Here is a 19803-nt window from a genome sequence, read left to right as displayed (position 1 = left end):
CAACATCCTTACTGCTTAAGTCCGAACAAACAGGCCCAAGTGAAAGCAGAAATCCAATACATGCCGGAAAACAATTTGATCAAACCTAGTCAAGGTAACGGAGTTCTATTGTCTAAACCTGATTGGTCAAACTGATTTTTTTTTTAATAGACTACAGAAAAGTCAATGCAGTAACAAAGGCAGACTCCTACCCAATTCCACGTTTAGAAGACTGTATCGACAGAGTGGGCAGTGCTAGTTTTCTTACCAAGATCGACTTGTTAAAGGGGTTCTGGCAAGTTCCTTTGACTCCTCAAGCCAAAGAGATATCCGCTTTTGTAACACCTGACGGTCTTTATCAGTGTCGGGTGATGCCATTCGGGCTAAAAAATGCCCTAGCTACTTTTCAAAGATTAATGAATCAGGTGGTAGCCAGTGTCCCCAACTGTGTAAGTATCTTGATGTACTAATATACAGTAACACTTGGAAAGAAGACGTAAACCAGCTAAAAATTCTGTTTAAAAAGTTACAAGCAGTGGGTGGGAAAGCTTTAATAATATGCTACGACCTGTGAAGTGATGGGACTGAATTGGCAGTGATTTGCTCCCGCCTCAGTTGTAACAGTCTACCCTGGATACACTGTCAGTGAGTGTATTTGGGTACCTGGAGTAGTCCCCCTGACTGTGTATCCAGGGAGGACCCACTGACATGTACCCAGGGTAGATTCACTGACTTGTACCCGTGATAGACTCACGGATTGACAGTGCACCCGCGGTACACTCACTGACTATACCAATAGTATGCTACACATTAGTGGAAGATGTGCTTGCAACAAATGGCACATGTTTCCTGTTTACTTTGCCAATTCACACTCCAAGTACACAGTTTGGATAACTACTTGATGTTGAAAAATATGTAGGTATGTGGGGAAAAAGCAGTGGCGGGGACTAATTGGATAGCCTTTTCAAAGAGCCAGCACAGGCACAATGGGATAAATTGCCTTTCTGTGCTGTAAGGTTCTATAATTCTGTGGCACTGTATGATTGGATGATTCTGAGGCTCTGTCCAGTGCTAGGCAGTCCTTTGTATTTGAGATATGGGCTATGTGACACTCATATCTGCACAATCCAGCAGCCAAACCAAGTTGTGCTCACTTGTTTCTGGGGACATGGGCTGTCATAGAATCATAGAATGGTTACAGCACAGAGGAGGCCATTTGGCCCATGTCCATGCTAGCTGTCTGCAAGAGCAACTCACCTAGTCCCACTCCCCTGCCTTTTCCCTGTAACCGGAACAGGCTCAAAGGGCCGAATGGCCTACTCCTGCTCCTATTTTTCTATGTTTCTAACCCTGCAAATCTTTTCTCTCCGGATAAATATCCAATTCTCTTTTGAAGGCCTTGATTGAATGAGCCTCCACCACACTCTCAGGCAGTGCATTCCAGATCCCAACCACTTGCTGCGTAAAAACATTATTCCTCATGTCGTTGATGCTTCTTTTGCCAATCACCTTAAATTCGTGTCCTCTGGTTCTGGATCCTTAGGCCAATGGGGAACAATTTCTATCTACTCTGTCCAGACCCCTCATGATTTTGAATTCCTCTGTCAAATCTCAACTGAAGTTCCTCATCCCTGGATCCTTTTTTCTGTAATCTCTCTAATGTCTTAACATCCTTTCTAAAATGTGGTGCCCAAAACTGTGCACAATACTCTAGTTGAGGCCAAACCAGTGTTTTATACAGATTTATCATAACTTTCTTGTTTTTATACACTCTGCCCATTTTTATAAACACCAGAATCCCATTAACTGCTTTCTCAACCTTCCCTGCAACCTTCAACAGTTTAGTTTGTGCACGTATACCCCATGTCCCCCTCTCCTGCACCCCTTTTAGATTTGTACCTTTTAATTTCTATTGCCTCTCGTCGTTCTTAGCAAAATGAATCACTTCACACTTCTCTGCATTAAATGTCATCTGCCACTTGTCCGTCCATTTCACCAGCCTATGTCCTCTTGAAGTTTTTCACTATCCTCCTCACAGTTCACAATACTTCCAAATTTTGTGTCATTGAAATTGTGCCATGTACACCGAAGTCTAGGTCATTAATCTATGACCAGAAAAGCAGGCGTCTCAACACTGACTGAGGAACTCTACTATATACCTTCCTCCAGTCTGCAAAACAACTGTTCACAACTACTCTCTGTTTCCTGTCACTCAACCAATGTCATATCCATGCTGCTACTGTTCCTTTTATTCCATGGGCTCTAACTTTGCTGATGAGCCTGTTACGCGGCACTTTATCAAATGCCTTTTGTAAGTCCATGTACACCACATCAACTGCATCACCTTCATCACACTCTCCGTTAGTTAAACACAACTTGCCCTTAACAAATCCATGCTGGCTTTCCTTAACTAATCCACATTTGTCCAAGTAACTATTAATCTTGTCCTGAATTATCGTTTCTAAAGGCTTTCCCACCACCTCAGTAAAACCGACTGGCCAGTCGTTTTGAGAAAGGGTGTAACATTTACAATTCTCCAGTCCTCTGGCACCACGCCTGTATCTAAGGAGGATTGGAAGATTATGGACAGTGCCTTCACAATTTCCACCCTTATTTCCCTAAGTATCCTTGGATGCATCTCATCCGGTCCTGGTGATTTATCAAGTACAGCTAGCTTATCTAATACCACCTCTTTTATCAATTTTTAGCCCATCCAGCATCTCAACTATCTCCTCTGTCACCATGACTTGGGCAGCATCTTCTTCCTTGGTAAAGACAGATGCAAAGTACTCATTTAGTACCTCAGGCATGTCCCTTGGACCCACTCCTCCTTGTACCACCTTTTTACTATTTATGTGCTTATAGAGGACTTTAGATTCCCTTTTATGTTAGCCACGAGTTTCTTCTCATACTCTGTTTGCTTCTCTTATTTGTTTATCCATTGTCGCTCCGAACCTGTACTTATTCAGCCTGGTTCTCAATTATATTATCCACCTGACATCTGTCATAGGTACCCTTTTATTGCTTCATCTTTTGACATCTAGGGAGCTCTGGATCTGTTTGCCCTACCTTTCCTCCTCGTGGGAATGTACCTTGACTGTATCCAAACTATCTCCTCATTAAAAGCAGCCCTTTGTTCAGTTACAGTTTTTCCTTCCAATCTTTGGTTCCAATTTACTTGGGCCGGATGTGTTCTAACTCCATTGAAGTTGCTGTCCTCTAATTATCTTTACTCTAGATACTCCTTATCTTTTTCCATAACTAACCTAAACCTTATGATGCTACGGTCATTGTCCCCTAAATGTTCCCCTGCTGTCACTTGATTCATTTGACCCACCTCATTCCCCAGAACCAGCAGTTGGGCACCACACACATCTGACCCATCCTCAGTGGGCTCATACCCCTTCATTGATCCATCTCCTGTTGCCGCCGCTTCAGGCATTGCTATTCCACCTGAGTGACAACACAATAAAAAAGGGAAAATAGGACCGGACAGGACATATATCTGCTGCCGGAGACTTCTGACTGACTCTTGAACTGGCCGTCTGCTCGGAGCTTGGAATTGAACAGCCTGATTAGAGCGGGTGGTGAGCGGAACTGGTATTCCGTAGGGAGGAGTTATCCGTTTCCATTTCCCGCATAAGTGAAGTGTTCGAAGTGTTTCTCTCTCTTTCCTGGAGCTTCAAGCCCATGAATCTGAATCTCCGTCACATTTCCTGTTCGAAATTCCCCGTCAGCTAGAGTACACGGGAAGTCACAGCCCTTCAATCTCTAATATTATCTGTACCCGCAGTCCCCGGGTGAATATTGGGGAGCGATTGCCTCTCCCAGCTCTGTGGGCCTCGATCCTTGACCCGGGCCTCGATCCTTGACCCAGGCTAGATGGCAGTGGTTGAATCTGTTACCTTACAATACAGACTACCATGTTCTGTGCAAGTAATTCTGCTTCTTTGTCTCTCTTTTTTTTGTCAACCCGGTGCAGGAATCTATCCCCTAATATACAAGCCGGTCTATTCAGCGTCAAAGCATGGAGTGGTGGGATTCTCCAGGGCAATAGCTGTAAGTGTTTCCTGTGTGTTCGACGAGTGGCACTGTCACCTGATCTCCATCTCCCTCACTCGATCTCCAATAGATTCAGCATCCAGCTCACTGGACCTCTGATAGATTCAAGGCCCAGCTCATTCATGGAGTCTCACTCAATGAGAATGTGGATCGGAGAATAGGGATCGGGTCAGTGTCACTTCCAGTATTTTAGTCAGTAAAGCCATTGATCTCTGCACCCAACTCCAATTCACACTCTGGTCCAATGAGAAAACCCACTGACAGGAGTCTCATAACTGCCCTGAGAGTCAAGACTCATACCTGCCCTTAGAGGGGATTCTTGTAACTGACATGGTACTGGACTGGCTATCATGTTAGATTTTAGGCTCTGATCCATGACTGAGGCTTGAAACCACAAGAAGAAAGATAATAGGCATGAATTGTGGTTGGTGAAGAGATCCACAGTGGAAGTTCCATGTGATACTGGGGTGGATGAAAAGTTTCATGATGGAAGTGTTGTGCGATACTGGGGGAATGGTAGCATAGTGGTTATATTCCTGGACCAGTAATGCAGAGGCCTGGATTAATGATCCGGAGACATGCTCAACTCTCACCGTGGCAGCTGGGGAATTTAAATTCAGTTAATTAAATAAATCTGGAATTAAAAAGCTAGTATCAGTAATTGTTCCATAAAACTATTGGGTTGTCATTAAAAACCCAACTGATTCACTAGTGTCCTTTTAAAGAAAGAAATTTGCCATCTTTACCTGGTCTAGCCCATATATGACTCCAGACCCACAGCAATGTACTGGCTCTTTTTCACTAGTATAGGAACAGGCAATAAATGCTGGCCTTGCCAGAAACACCCGCATCCCATACAGGAATAAATAAAATAAAAAAAATACTGGAGCGGGTTATGTAATGTGACTGCTGCTTGTTCTTCAGTGCTTCATTTTCTCCAGTCTCCCATCTCTCTGTCTCTCTCGTTTTGTTTCTTGTGTTTAGGAAGCCTCCACAGCACAGAATCTTGGAGTTCAGATCAACGTCCTGTGTCCATCCTTCACTGACACGCCGCTCCTGAAAGCTATTACATCACGAGAAACAACGGAGAACATTACTGTATTGGAGCAAATTGCAATGAAAACTGTGGAAGCAGTTGGAATTCTAGAGTGAGAATGATAGTTGGAATAAGAATCTTCCAATTCCTGCTGACCAGTGACATTAATTGGACATTGGTTTCATCATATACCTGGCGTGGGAGTGTTTGATGGGACAGTGTAGAGGGAGCTTTACTCTGTGTCCAACCCTATGCTGTACCTGCTCTGGGAGTGATAGATGGGATAGTGTGGAGCAGGATTGTCCAACATACGATCCGCAGGCCAGGTTCCGGCTTCCCAAAGGTTTCCGTTCAGCCCGTGGCTGTATTTCAGAGATGAGAAATTTTCCACTGTCGTCGTTGTCTTCCAGAACGGCTTTGTAAAAACACATCACGCTGTCAGTTTGGCAGCTGACAGGTGCTGACATTGGGAACAGCGGTTTCTGAACTTTGGACATATTCGGGGCTTTCTGGCAGATTGCGACTTTTTTTTAATGAAAGGCTGCCGGAAAACCCTGAATCTGTCCGAAGTTCAGAAACCACTATTCTCTATGTCAGCACCTGTCAGCTGTGAAACTGACAGTATGATGTATTTTTTAAAAACTGACCAACCCCAAATGTGCAGTGCTGAGTGCCCCTGCTCCCTGCAACTGGGAGGGGGTGGGGATGAGGTGAGGGGGGGGGAACAGAGAAAGAGGTGGGGGGACACAGAGCAAGAACGACAGAGGGTGGAACAACAGAGAGAAAGAGAAAGACAGACAGTGCAAGCAAAAAAAAATGCCAGGTAGCTCACTAAATCAGTCTCTAACAGTGATGAGAAAGTAAGTCAATAAATTAATCTTCTCATTTAAAGCTTCTTCACAAAAATACATGTTGTTTTGATTCATAGTAAGTTAAACCTTTAATGCCTTTATCTTTCTGAAATTGTCTCCGGCCACCTATGTAAGACAAAATTCTAATGTGCCCCCCACACACACAAGTTGGACAACTATGGTGTAGAGGGCGCTTTACTCTTTATCAAACTCATGATATACCTGTCCTGGGAGTATTGGATGGGACAATGTACAGGGCGACTACCTCCTGTGAGGTCCTGCCTTTTAAAATTTCTAACTCCAGATACTCCCTTAGCAGGACCTCCTCCCTATTCTTGCCTATATATTGGTCCAATCATGGACCATGACAACTGGATCTTCCCCTCTCTTTCCAAGATCCTCTCCAGTTGGTCTGTGATATCCTGTCCTCTGGCACAAGGTAGGTAACGCACCATTCGAGACTCTTGATTATAGCTGCAGTGGGCCCTGTTTACTCCCCTAATTATTGAATAGCCTATGACTCCAATCTTTCTATTCTGCTCCTCCTTCCTTTTCGACAACCTCCTGCTCCACGGTGCTTCAGTCAGCATTCTGGCTGTCCTCCCCAGAGCTTTCCTCCTTATCCTCACAGGTAGCAATTACATTGTATGTGTTGGACCTCCTGCTGTACCTCCTCTTGTTTTCCCCTACCCTGCTGACTGACAGTCACACTCTCTCCTCCCTGCACCTGTGCTTTCCTCTGTAGAATACTGTTTTGAAATTCCTCCCCTTCCTGATGTGTCAGACTGTCTCTAACTCACACTCCAGCTCCAGGACTCTGAGACAGAGTGACTCAAAGCAGAGATATTTCCTGCAGATGTGGCAATCTGGGACATTTTAGCTGTGCCCAAGCTCTTGCATACTGCAGACCAAACTCAGTGCCTTTGTTGCTATTTCTGTTAATTTATTTATTATTAGCAGTAATTTATTTTTAGGGTTAATATACTTGAGGTGAAATATTAATTATTTAATGGCTTGATAACAATTAATTTGTAATTATCCTGATTATTTCTTGTATGTTTAATCTGCTCCTGTTCCTTCTGTTGCCAGTCCTCCTTATCGAGGTCCTCCTGTTCCTGGTGCTCCTGCTTCCGGGCCTTCTACTCTAGCTCCACCCATTATGGCTCCTTTGGCTCCCGGACCTCCTGTTTCTGGTCCATCCTCTCCAGGTCGTCCTTGGGCACTTCTGCTCCTGGTCCTCCTGCTCTGCTTCTTTCCATTTCTGGTCCTCCCTCCTCCAGTCTCCAGAGACCCTGGTCTCCCCTCTCCTCTCTGGTCTCCCTGAGTCTCCTTTCCCTATATCTCATTCCCAGGACAGTCTGAAGTGGGGGATTGATCCCAGGTGTTCGGACTTTGGCAGGAACGCTGTCCCTGAACCAGGATCATGACTTAGAAGTTTTCGAATTGACCCAAATTTTTCCTCTGGTTAGAAAATAAGTTCTTTCTTGTCTTGTATGATGAACATTATCAATGACCATAATGGGAGAGGAGGAGAATTTGTTTTTTTATGTAGCGAATTGTTGTGATCTGAAAAACACTGCTTGAAAGGGTGATGGAAGCAGAATCAATGGTAACTTTCGAAAGGGAATTGGATAAATATTTGAAGGGCAAAACTTTGCAGAGCTATGAAGAAACAGCGACAATTTGCATTTATATAGCCCCTTTAACCTATTAAAACATCCCAAGATGCTTCACAGAAGCACTACCAAACAAAGTTTGACACCAAGTCACAAAAGAAGGTATGAGGGCAGATGACCAAAAGCTTGGTCAAAGAGAGAGGTTCTGAAGAACATTTTAAAGGAAGAGAGAGATGTTCAGCTTAGTGGAGGTAATTGGATATCTCTGTCAAAGAGCCAACACAGGCATATGGGCTATAAGATTCTACAATTCTAGAACTTAATCCAACCTATGATTTAATGAAATGCAAAAATAGTCTTGTTTCTCTTAGAGGAAATAAACTTCTTCCGGTTTTTTATTTTGCAGCTCATCATTGGTTGCTGAGGGATTCTGGCAACTTGTTACTGATGAGTCTAAGAACGGCGAGGTTATGAGAATAACAAAACAAAAAGGAATTGACTACCAGATATACCCCAAGAACCAGCTGTGATCCAGAATATCTGCAGCCTCCACCCCAACACTCAAAGCGCCAACATCCAGAGATCCAGAGCACCAACATCGGGATCCCTGACACCGAGCAGACTGACACCAAGAGCTCCGACACTGGGAGCACTAAACAAGTGGTGACAGAGTACTGTGACCACCTCCTTAGTGAATTGTGGCCACTGAACATATTGCTCCTGATTTAGGTGGGGTTAGGAGAAGTGCCTGCTGAAGACCTCTTGCTGCGAGCCCTTCTCCCACTCCTCTTCCCTCTACAAGCAACTTGTCTTCTTTGCTATCTCTGCCCCATCTCCCTCCGATGCTGCAGCCAACAACAGCTACATTAGCACCCGTGACTCTGAACAAGTGGTGTCCTCAGAGCCCTTGCAACAGCAGTCAATGCCTTCGAATTCCACCACTCCTTGCAGATTTTACCAACTGTTATGAACTCCTTCAAACACTCAGTACTTACACAATAAGAGCCAGTCGAAAGCTACTAAAAAAGGAAAATGCTCGAGGAAGAGGATTCTTTATTTACTGGGTGGAAAATGAGAAATTAAGGCACAGAGGGTAGCCATTTGGCCCACTGCACATCTCAGCAGCCGTGCTGCCTAGAGAGTTGATGCATGGGGCGAGCTCCTGCTGTCACCAGTGGAGGAATCTTTGCTCTCATTGTCACTGATCTTATCATTGGCAGTCAGTTTGTTACAATTTCAGACTTTAGCAGTGTCCTGTCCATCACGTCCCTGACTTCCTTCCTGCTGCATTCAAACATTTCAACATCTTTTGTCTCTATGCTGCCTCCTATTGTTTGATGTATCATCTTTTTACACTTCATTTCTCAAGTTTATTTTTTGCTGTTCCCCTCTGTTGTGATTCTTCATAAATGCTTGTTCATTTTTCAGTTCTGATAAAGGGTCAGGCTTCAATTATTGACCGCAAAAATTTGACTCCGTATTGCTGGTAGTTTTTGCACAAGGGTGCCAGTTTAGTCGAAAAAATGGCATCTACGCTACTTCTAGTAGGTGTTCCAATCTCCTGGTTCATGGTTTGTATTAATTTTCTATGGGTAACTTTTAATTTGGGAATTGATTATTTTCAATGCAGGACAAATGAAAACACATGGTTTGAGAAGCTTGGGTGGTTACAAATCAAAGGGTAGCTCATGCTTATTTAGTAAGGTCATATTGGGTTGTGTAAAGACCCTACACAATGGGAATCCCTCTTAACTTGTTGATGGAAACTGTATGTCTGCAGCTACCTGAGTCAAGGGTTTACATTTTTCATATGGTTTCCCAGAACAAAGAGATTTAAAGTTCAAAAATCTCTCCATGAGTGAGACAGATTTAGAGAGGTTAAAGAGCCATAACACCTCAGGTGGCCTCGTTTAGTTGGTTAGTTGGCACCAGAAAGTTTAGGAGAGTTTGTTCTGTCATTGTTAGCGATACGAATTATTCATGTGGGAATCAGGAATCACAAAGAAGATTTGGATAAAAGCAAAATACTGCGGATGCTGGAAATCTGAAATAGAAACAAGAAATGCTGGAATCACTCAGCAGGTCTGGCAGCATCTGTGGAAAGAGAAGCAGAGTTAACGTTTCGGGTCAGTGACCCTTCTTCGGAACTGACAAATATTAGAAAAGTCACAGATTATAAGCAAGTGAGGTGGGGGTGGGGCAAGAGATAACAAAGGAGAAGGTGCAGATTGGACCAGGCCACATAGCTGACCAAAAGGTCATGGAGCAAAGGCAAACAATATGTTAATAGTGTGTTGAAAGACAAAGCATTAGTACAGATTAGGTGTGAATACACTGAATATTGAACAGCAGCAAGTGCAAACCTGAAGAAAAACAACCTGAAAAAAACAGTGGGTAAGCAAACTGAACAAGCTAAGATGAAATGAAATAAATGCAAAAAAAAATGTAAAAAGGAATGTAAAAAAAAAAGGAAGAAAAAATAACTAAAAATGAAAGTAAAATGGGGGGCTGTCATGCTCTGAAATTATTGAACTCAATGTTCAGTCCGGCAGGCTGTAGTGTGCCTAATCAGTAGATGAGATGCTGTTCCTCGAGCTTGCGTTGATGTTCACTGGAACACTGCAGCAATCCCAGGACAGAGATGAGAGCAGGGGGGAGTGTTGAAATGGCAAGCAACCGGAAGCTCAGGGTCCTGCTTGCGGACTGAGCGGAGATTTTCCGCAAAGCGGTCACCCAGTCTATGCTTGGTCTCCCCAATGTAGAGGAGACCACACTGTGAGCAGCGAATACAGTATACTACATTGAAAGAAGTACAAGTAAATCGCTGCTTCACCTGAAAGGAGTGTTTGGGGCCTGGGATAGTGAGGAGAGAGGAGGTAAATGGGCAGGTATTACACCTCCTGCGATTGCAGGGGAAGGTGCCCTGGGACGGGGACGAGGTGGTGGGGGTAATGGAGGAGTGGACCAGGGCGTCGCGGAGGGAACGATCCCTTCGGAATGCTGACGGGAAGGGAGGGGAAGATGCGACTGGTAGTGGCATCACGCCGGAGGTGGCGAAAATGGCGGAGGATGATCCTTTGGATATGGAGGCTGGTGGGATGAAAAGTGAGGACAAGGGGAACCCTGTCACGGTTCTGGGAGGGGAGGGGGTGAGGGTCGAGGTGTGGGGAATGGGTCGGACACGGTTGAGGGCCCTGTCAACCACAGTGGGGGGAAATCCTCGGTTGAGGAAAAAGGAGGTCATATCAGAAGCACCGTCATGGAAGGTAGCATCATCAGAGCAGATGCGTCGGAGACGGAGAAACTGGGAGAATGGAATGGAATCCTTACAGGAGGTAGGGTGTGAAGAAGTGTAGTCGAGGTAGCTGTGGGAGTCAGTGGGCTTATAATGGATATTGGTAGACAACCTATCCCCAGAGATGGAGACAGAGAAGTCGAGGAAGGGAAGGGAAGTGTCAGAGATAGACCATGTAAAGGTGAGAGAAGGGTGGAAATTGGAAGCAAAGTTGATAAAGTTTTCTAGTTCGGGGCGGGAGCAGGAAACGGCACCGATACAGTCATCAATGTACCGGAAAAAGAGTTGGGGGAGGGGGCCTGAGAAGGACTGGAACAAAGAATGCTCGACATATCCCACAAAAAGACAGGCATAACTAGGACCCATGCGGGTACCCATAGCGACACCTTTTACTTGAAGGAAGTGCATGGAGTTGAAGGAGAAGTTGTTCAATGTGAGAACAAGTTCAGCCAGGCGGAGGAGGGTGGTGGTGGATGGGGACTGGTTGGGCCTCTGTTCCAGGAAGAAGCGGAGAAGATTTGGAGTTGGATATAATTAGTTTAAGTTGCTATCTGGGACATCCCACATGTACCACATGGCTGTAATAGGCCTCTTAAGGGCTTCAGTTGGCCTCTGGGCAGGAAGACCTTCATTGGCCTATCCCACTGTTGACCCTCAAACTAGGGTGTCAACTGACGTGGCGGACATAATACACCTGGAAGAGAAACTTTGTATAAACACTTTTATTGATTCTTAAATCACTTAGCTACTCATTACTTCACTTCTCAAACTGCTTGTTACTTGTTACAATAAATCACAAGACTCACGGCTTGGACTTAAATACTACCTGTTGAGAGGCGAGGTGATCTGTTTCCCTCTGATGGGTTCTCTTCACTGAATCCCGAACTGGTTCCCCTTTGCGATGGTCCTGCAGGTCGTCGTCTTTTTTATCCAGTTTCTCCCAGCATCGAGAATGTTCTTCGTCATGTAGACTCAGGGCCTGGAGTCATCTGTCTGCTTAGTTCCAAAACAAAATACATCTGGCCGCCTTTCTTATCTGTAACCTTGCCACCACAGCATCTCACAGTCTCATCAAAAATGCCTTATCACATACAGCCTAGCAGGCTGGAAAACTATTACTTCAGTTGATTCACAGCTCCTTGTCCTTGTGTAAAGCTGGCAACTTTTCCCTTCATGCCTTGCACAGTTTTAGCTGTTAGCCTTCCGGCTACACCACCCCCAACTATATTGCAGTGCGACAGAAAGGCGATGGGCCTTCCTCACCCCCGCCCCCCCCCCCCCACCCCACCTCACTTCCCATCGCAATTCTGTAGGCCACCCCCACCTCCTAGACCATCTCTGGGGCGGCTCATTAAATCCAGTCCAACATATGCAGAGTAGGTAGCTCATGATGTCAGTCATTCTCTATCATTGATTAGATGCCTAACCTGCCATTTTCGTCTGCGTCACTGTAGTTAACGCCCTCTTTTAAACATGCACAACTGAACATGCATTCAGCAGCAGGAAGAACCCCAGACACCTCTTTTTAAAGGGGTCATCAACAACTTGCAGATTAGTTGCTTATTACTTTCTACTGGCTCTTATTGTCTAAGTACTGAGTGTTTGAAGGAGGGAGGAGGAGGAGTGGGAGAAGGGCTCACAGCAAGAGGTCTTGCCCACCTAGGGTCTTCAGTGGGCACTTCTCCTATCCCCACCTAAACCAGGAGCAATATGTTCAGTGTCCACAGAACTCTGTAACCTCTTGGAACTAGAGCTGCAGCCACAGAGCAGGGTAAGGGCAGGGCTGCCACTGGCTGTGAAGGTGACTGTGACCTTGAATTTTTTCACAAGCTGGAACAAGTGAGATAGCTATCATCTTGTTGCTGTATCTGGGAGGTCACAGAGGCTCTATACAACAGGAAAGGGGACATCATTGTCTTCTCCAAACAGGATAACGGGTGTCCCCATTGTGCAGGGTGGCATAGACTGCACACATGTAGCTGCATCTCAATGCTAAGAGGCACTGAAACTGCAAAGGTTACCACCACTGACTCAATGTGCAGTTGATGTGCGACCACACCTAGTGCATTAAAAGCCTGCTCAGGTATACCACAGCCAACCTGGGCTTGAGTCCTTTAATTTTTTTTCACGCCTGACCCGACCCGACCCGACCCAACACGAATATCCTTCATCTGTTCCGGCAGCAGGCTATTCCTGCAGATGGAGTTGTGGGAAGCCTGATCCTGTGACTTCCTGGAAGCAGCACTGTCCAGCCCAACCCGACCCAAGCCCGAATGCTGGACTCGGAATATAGACCCCACCCAACCCGAACCCGACACATGTAGTCGGGTTGGGGTCGGGTAGCCAGGCTTTACAGTGCATCATGCTGGTGAATGCCCACTACCCTGGCAGCAGTGATGATGCGGTCATCCAGCATGATCATTCAGTCACCAGAGGGTAACTGCTCAGTGACCAGGGCTATTCACTCCATCTGGCTAATGACTCCCCTCTGCAACCCAACCACAAGTGGTCAGCACTCTTGCTGCCACATCGAACATCATCAAGCAAACAATTGGGATAGTTCCGCTGTCTCAACCATAGCCCTCCAGTACTCACTGGAATGGTTTTCCTGATTTTGCCCCCCCACCGAGTCTTAGCTGCTCTTCATTCCCCCGGGTCTCAGACACCCCTCACTCTTCTCCAAACCCAGATGCTCCTCATTCCCTCCAGTCTCAGATGTGCCTCATACCACCCTCGTTGTCAGACACTCCTCACTCCCTCCTGACCAGCCACTCCAAATATAAAGTGGAAATTCAGGTCTGAGTGCCACTAGCCCCATTTAAATATATTATAATTAGTAGCTGCTGGTAATGATTCTGCTCTTCATACTTACACTTCCTCTAGACCCATCTTTTATTTCTTTACTTTTCCCTTTACCATCCCCTCTTGACATGTACTCTCAACCCTTTTGTCATTTAATCTCTCCTGCCTTTCACCCTATCACAGACCTTCCCTTTTTTCTTGCCCCCCACCCCATTTCCCTGCTTCTGTACTTGATTAAAACCTGTTACATCTCTAGCTTTTTCCAGTTCTGACAAAAGGTCCTCACCCTGAAACCAAGTGGGGAATTCTAAGCTGGAGGAACTATTGTGTTTGAGTGAGGGTGGAGGGTTAAATGCAGGTGTATCAGGAAGCCAGCTGCAACTCCGAGACTTCCACACTTCACTCCAGTGTATTAGGCTGCTTGCGCATGACTTCCCTGAGTGAGGCATGTTGACTATTAATCTATGCTAATCGTTAAGAAATAGGAGCAAGAGTAGACCATACGACCCCTTGAGCCTGCTCCACCACCCAGTAGGATCATGGCTGAACTTCTATATTAACTCCACTTTCCCATCCTACCCCTTCGTGCCCAAAAATCTATCCATCGCAGGCTTGAATATACTCAGTGACTGAACATCCATCCACAGCCCTCTGGGTTTGAGAATTCCAAAGATTCACAACCCCCTGAATGAAGAAATTTCTCAGAAATGACCAACCTTTTATCCTAGATCTAGACTGTCTCCTAACAGGAGGTGAGAGGTGACACAGTTTTACCTTAAACCAAAGACAGCCAGAGAGAGAGAGAGAGACTGACTCAACAGGTGAAGTGACTTGTAACAGCTGGCATTCCAGCAAGTCAGAAAGCACATGCCCTGCCGAAGAATCTGACATCTACGTTATACAGCAGAGAGAGCTGGAAGTAACCCATCATCTTCAACAGAACCTTTAATCAAGAGAGAAATCTAGAATAATTTCAGGCCTGCAACCATCTAGAAATTGAGTCTCAAGAGAATTCAACAGATTTATCATAACCTTTCTCCCCCACTAAAAAAAATTCCTCTTTCCCTTCTCCATCTGTTTCTTCTTGTGTGAGTGGATGCAGTTGTGACAATTTAGGGATAAGGTGTATTGATCAATAAACAATTGAGTTTCTGTTTTTAAAACCCACAAGAAAATCTGTCACTGTCCAGTTATTTGAAAAATAAAACATTAAGGGGATAATCTCTAATCCAAATACACTTGCTGTGGGTCAGGTGGGGAGTTGAATAGCGGGGGACCACCCATATCATCCCATGTGACCATAAAATGTTCTTAAAATTTGTTTTATATTTTTTGATAATTTACATATTCTATTTTCTCTCTCTATCAAATTCTTGATCACCCTTTGCTGATTTTTAAAACCACCCAATTCGCAGACTTATTCGACTTTTTGGCAACACTGTAAGCCTCTTTTAATCTAATACAAGCCTTAACTTCTTCATATAGCCATGAATGTACCGCCTTTCCAGTGGAGTTTTTATTCCTTTTGGGAATGTATATTTATTGAGAATTATGAATTAATTCTTTAAATATTTGCAATTGTTATCTACCATCATATTTTAAATCTAATTTCTCATCTACCTCAGACATTTTGCCCCTCATACTCCATAATTGACTTTGTTTAAATTCATGACCCTAGTTTTGGACTTAACCACATCACTCTCAAGCTTAATATGAAATTCTATCATATTATGATCACTCTTCCACAGAGGATCCTTTACTATAAGATAATTTACTGACCCTGTCTCATTACACAACACTAGGTCTAAATAAGCCTGTTCCCTAGGTGTTCCTCGACATATTGTTCTAGAAAACTGTCATGTATGTATTCCATGAACGTGTCCTCCAAGATACTTTTGCCAATTTGGTTTTCCCAGTCTATATGAAAAAGTAAAGTCCCCCACAATTATTGCATTAGCCTTTATCCAACACTATAATTACTGTTAGGGGGCCTATAAACTACTTCCACCAGTGTTTGTTGTCCTTTGTTATTTCTTAGCTCCACCCATACTGATCCTACATCCTGATTTTCTGGGCTAAGATCCTTTCTCCCTGCTGCCTTTACCTCATCCTTTATTATCAGGGCTACCACACCTTCTTTCCCATTCTGTCTGCCTTTCCTAAAAGTCACATACCCTGCAATATTTAGTTCCCAATCTTGATTACCCTGCAACCACACTTCAGACTAGATCAAACCCATATACCTCTATTTGTCCATTCAGATATAGCACTTCTCATTGTAACTTTTTACTATTATTCTCACGTGTGGTCTTAGTCACTAATGCCCTATTACCATGGCTAATCTCTGTTCCTTCTTAAGGCAATCTGCATGATTTTGCCCTAAACGCTACTCTGCTCTACAGATTTGACTTTTTCTCTCTAGACTTATAAATTTACCCCTGCCCCTCAAGGGTAGAAAGACATTTCAGCACAGTTTTAAGTTTAATAATGCATCCGTGTGTTTCCCAGGCATTCTGAAACTCGCCAATGAAAGCAAGTGATAACGCGGTTACAATGGAAGGGCTGATTAAAACTCTTGGTGATATTGCAATAAATACTCAGCATTTACAGCTGCTTTTGCTAAGGCTTTTACTTTCAACACTTTGGAGATTTTCTCAATCACCTTGGTTGCCTTAGATTGGGCTTTGAATGAGGTCCAGTATGACTAACACCTGTTGTTCAGTGACCTGCAATTGGACAACAGAGAGGAGCGCAGCAGAACAGAATAGCTTGCAGGAGGCACTATCCCCAATAGTGTCCAGGCAGAAGCTGAATTTAAAAGAAAGACTTGCATTTACATTGCACCTTTTATGACCACCAGATGTCCCAAAGCACTTTGCAGTCAATGAAGTACTTTTGAAGTGTAGTGTTAAGAAAGCGATTCTATTTTATAAATATTTTTTGAGGACTGGTGTTTTAGAATTTGTTGGAGGACTGAAGTGATTCCATAGATGCTGGACTTTTATTAAAGGGTCACTGGAAGGACTCTGTTTAAAAACAATATTTACTAGATGTCTCACGTCTAGAGCTAATAAACAACTAGGGGAGGCAGTGGCGTAATAGTAATGTTCCTAAACTAGTAATCAGAGCCCAGGCTCATGCTCTGGGGACATGAGTTTGAGTCCCACCACAGCAGATGGTGAAATTTGACTTCAATTAATAAATCTGGAATTAAAAGCTAGTCTAATGGTCATTGTCAATTGTTGTGAAAACGCAACTGGTTCACTCATATCCTTTAGAAAAGGAAATCTGCTGTCCATACCCGGTCTGGCTGACATGTGACTCCAGACCCACAGCAATGTGGTTGACTCTTAAAAAATGTCTTTTGAAATGGCCTAGCAAGCCACTCAGTTAAAGGGCAATAAGGGATGGGCAATAATTGCTGGCCTAGCCCAGCAACACCCACATCCCACAAACAAATAAAAAAAGGTGCCTTCTGACTATGGGATTTGTTTACAAGAGAAGTGATATATCAAGATTTATGGTGCTCAAGAGTGGATTTCATTTTTGAATATTGTTTTATGTCTGTTGGGTTTGTAGCCTGCTGAAACACTCAGCTCATCTTCCTCCACCTCTCTGAGAAACCCTGCAATAAAAATCCAGTGTGCGATAACTGTAATGCTTGATGTCACATTTCTCCTGAGAACCTTTTGGAAGACTTCCTCTCGACATCTCCTGAACGATCTGCTTCTGAAAAGGTCCCAGTGACCCGTCAACATGTACTCAGATGCAAGACTGTATGCCATCTGGAACAAAACATATCTTATCCTTTTACTTTAAGAATTAACAAGTACTTTGGCCAAAGCATCTTTAGTTTTCCTTCAACCGGTGAGTGTGTGTGTTGGGTATTTAGAAGGGAATATATATATTTGCTGTTGTATTTCAAACTTTATTGACTAAGTTTTGTTTTAAAATAAATTAATATTTTTGTTGTTTATTAAAGAAACCTCGTTGGTGGATTTTATTCTGAAACTAAAATAGATAGAGCAGGGTTGCCCAACACACGGCCCACGGGCCAGGATCCGGCCCGCCAAAGGTTTCCATCTGGCCCGCATGTGTAAATTGTTCCCGGAGCCGTTTTCTCATCTTCACCGTGACTGGAGATGGTAAATTTCCCACTGTTGTCTTCTTCTTACAGAGTAGCCTTGTTAAAAAGATCGCTATCAGTTTCACAGCCATTCACAGCTGGGATGCCATTTAACAACTAGATGTGTGAATGAACAAGCCATTGGCATGCTGAAGATGCACTTCAGGTGCCAAGACAGATCTGGAGACGCCCTTCAGTACTCACCAGCCAGGGTATCCGGAATGGTCGTGGTGTGCTGCACACTGCACAGCGTAGCACAACACCAAGGTCTGGACTGCATGAGGAGCAAGGCATGCAGTGCAGATCATATGGAGACACTTCTAAGGAGGAAGAGGAAGACAAGGAAGACGGAAATGATCAGGGCAATGCAGCACCAACTGCTGACATTACTGTCAGGGATGCCCTTATTAAAGCTAGTTTCAATTAGGTTGCACCAGAGGACCAATGTCAGAAACAATGCAATGGACATCGTTCCCACCCCTTGCTGCCACTGACACAAAGCAATCCTGCAAACAACCAACCACTCCCTCAGTTCTGCCATTCTGACAGTGCAGCACTCTCACAATATGCCCCGCCTACAGTGCAAGACTCTCAATACTGCCCCTCTGACAGCACAGCCCCTCTGTCCAGTGATCCCTCATTACTGTCCCTCTTACAGTGCAGTTATTGAGTACTGCCCTCCGATGGTTCTGAAGTCTCTCAGTACTGCCCCTCCAGCAGTGCAGCCCTCCTTAGTACTGACCTTCTGAAGGTGCAACCCTACCTCAGTACTGCCCCTCCATCAGTGCAGCACTCCCTCAGTACTGCCCCTCCAGCAGTGCAGCCCTCCTTAGTACTGACCTTCTGAAGGTGCAGCCCTACCTCAGTACTGCCCCTCTAGCAGTGCAGCACTTCCTCAGTACTGCCCCTCTAGCAGTGCAGCACTCCCTCAGTACTGCCCCTCTAGCAGTGCAGCACTCCCTCAGTACTGCCCCTTCAGCAGTGCAGCACTCCCTCAGTACTGCCCCTCTAGCAGTGCAGCACTCCCTCAGTACTGCCCCTCTAGCAGTGCAGCACTCACTCAGTACTGCCCCTCTAGCAGTGCAGCACTCCCTCAGTACTGCCCCTCCAGCAGTGCAGCACTCCCTCAGTACTGCCCCTCTAGCAGTGCAGCACTCCCTCAGTACTGCCCCTCTAGCAGTGCAGCACTCCCTCAGTACTGCTCCTCCAGCAGGGTAGCACTCCCTCAATACTGCCCCTCCAGCAGTGCAGCCCTCCTCAGTACTGACCCTCTGACAGTGCGGCGCTCCCTCAGTACTGCCCCTCCAGCAGTGCAGCCCTCCCTCAGTCGTGACCCCCTGAAGGTGCAATACTCCCTCAGTACTGCCCCTCCAGCAGTGCAGCCCTCCTTCAGTACTGCCCTTCTGAAGGTGCAACACTCCCTCAGAACTGCCCCTCCAACAGTGTAGTGCTCCCTCAGTACTGCCCCTCCAACAGTGCAGCATTCCCTCACTATTGCCACTCTGACAGTGCAGCACTACTTCAGTACTGCCCCTCTGACAATGCAGCACTCCCTCACTACTGCCACTCTGACAATGCAGCACTCCCTCACTACTGCCACTCTGACAATGCAGCACTCCCTTAGTACAGCCACTCTGACAGTGCAGCGCTCTATCAGTACTGACCCTCAGACAGTGCAGCGCTCCCTCAGTACTGCCCCTCTGACAATGCAGCACTGCCTCACTACTGCCACTCTGACAATGCAGCACTCCCTTAGTACAGCCACTCTGACAGTGCAGCGCTCTATCAGTACTGACCCTCTGACAGTGCAGCGCTCCCTCAGTACTGCCCCTCTGACAATGCAGCACTCCCTCACTACTGCCACTCTGACAATGCAGCACTCCCTTAGTACAGCCACTCTGACAGTGCAGCGCTCTATCAGTACTGACCCTCAGACAGTGCAGCACTCTCTCAGTACTGACCTTCTGAAAGTGTAGCACTCTCTCATTATTGCACTGGGAGTTTCAGCCTGGATTATAGGCTCAAGTCTCTGGATT

The 19803-nt window shown here is 45.3% G+C and overlaps 1 protein-coding gene across 4 annotated transcripts in view; it reads left to right on the top strand.

The window, feature by feature from the left end:
• Nucleotides 1-16250, top strand: part of LOC137376025 (15-hydroxyprostaglandin dehydrogenase [NAD(+)]-like) — a 45603-nt gene extending 29353 nt beyond the window's left edge. For 2 of the 4 annotated variants that reach the window (XM_068043972.1, XM_068043973.1), the window contains 3 exons: nt 3962-4038; nt 5026-5189; nt 7951-16250. In XM_068043972.1, the coding sequence (XP_067900073.1) occupies nt 3962-4038; nt 5026-5189; nt 7951-8074 (365 nt within the window). In that variant the 3' untranslated portion in view covers nt 8075-16250. Of the gene's footprint in view, nt 1-3961; nt 4039-5025; nt 5190-7950 lie in introns of those variants that run through there. The other 2 variants (XM_068043974.1, XM_068043975.1) reach the window with 2 other exon arrangements.
• The last annotated feature ends 3553 nt before the right edge of the window (nt 16251-19803 follow it).

Source organism: Heterodontus francisci, chromosome 12, assembly GCF_036365525.1.
Source record: "Heterodontus francisci isolate sHetFra1 chromosome 12, sHetFra1.hap1, whole genome shotgun sequence".
NCBI lineage: Eukaryota > Metazoa > Chordata > Chondrichthyes > Heterodontiformes > Heterodontidae > Heterodontus > Heterodontus francisci.
This window is presented reverse-complemented; position numbering and strand designations above follow the sequence as displayed.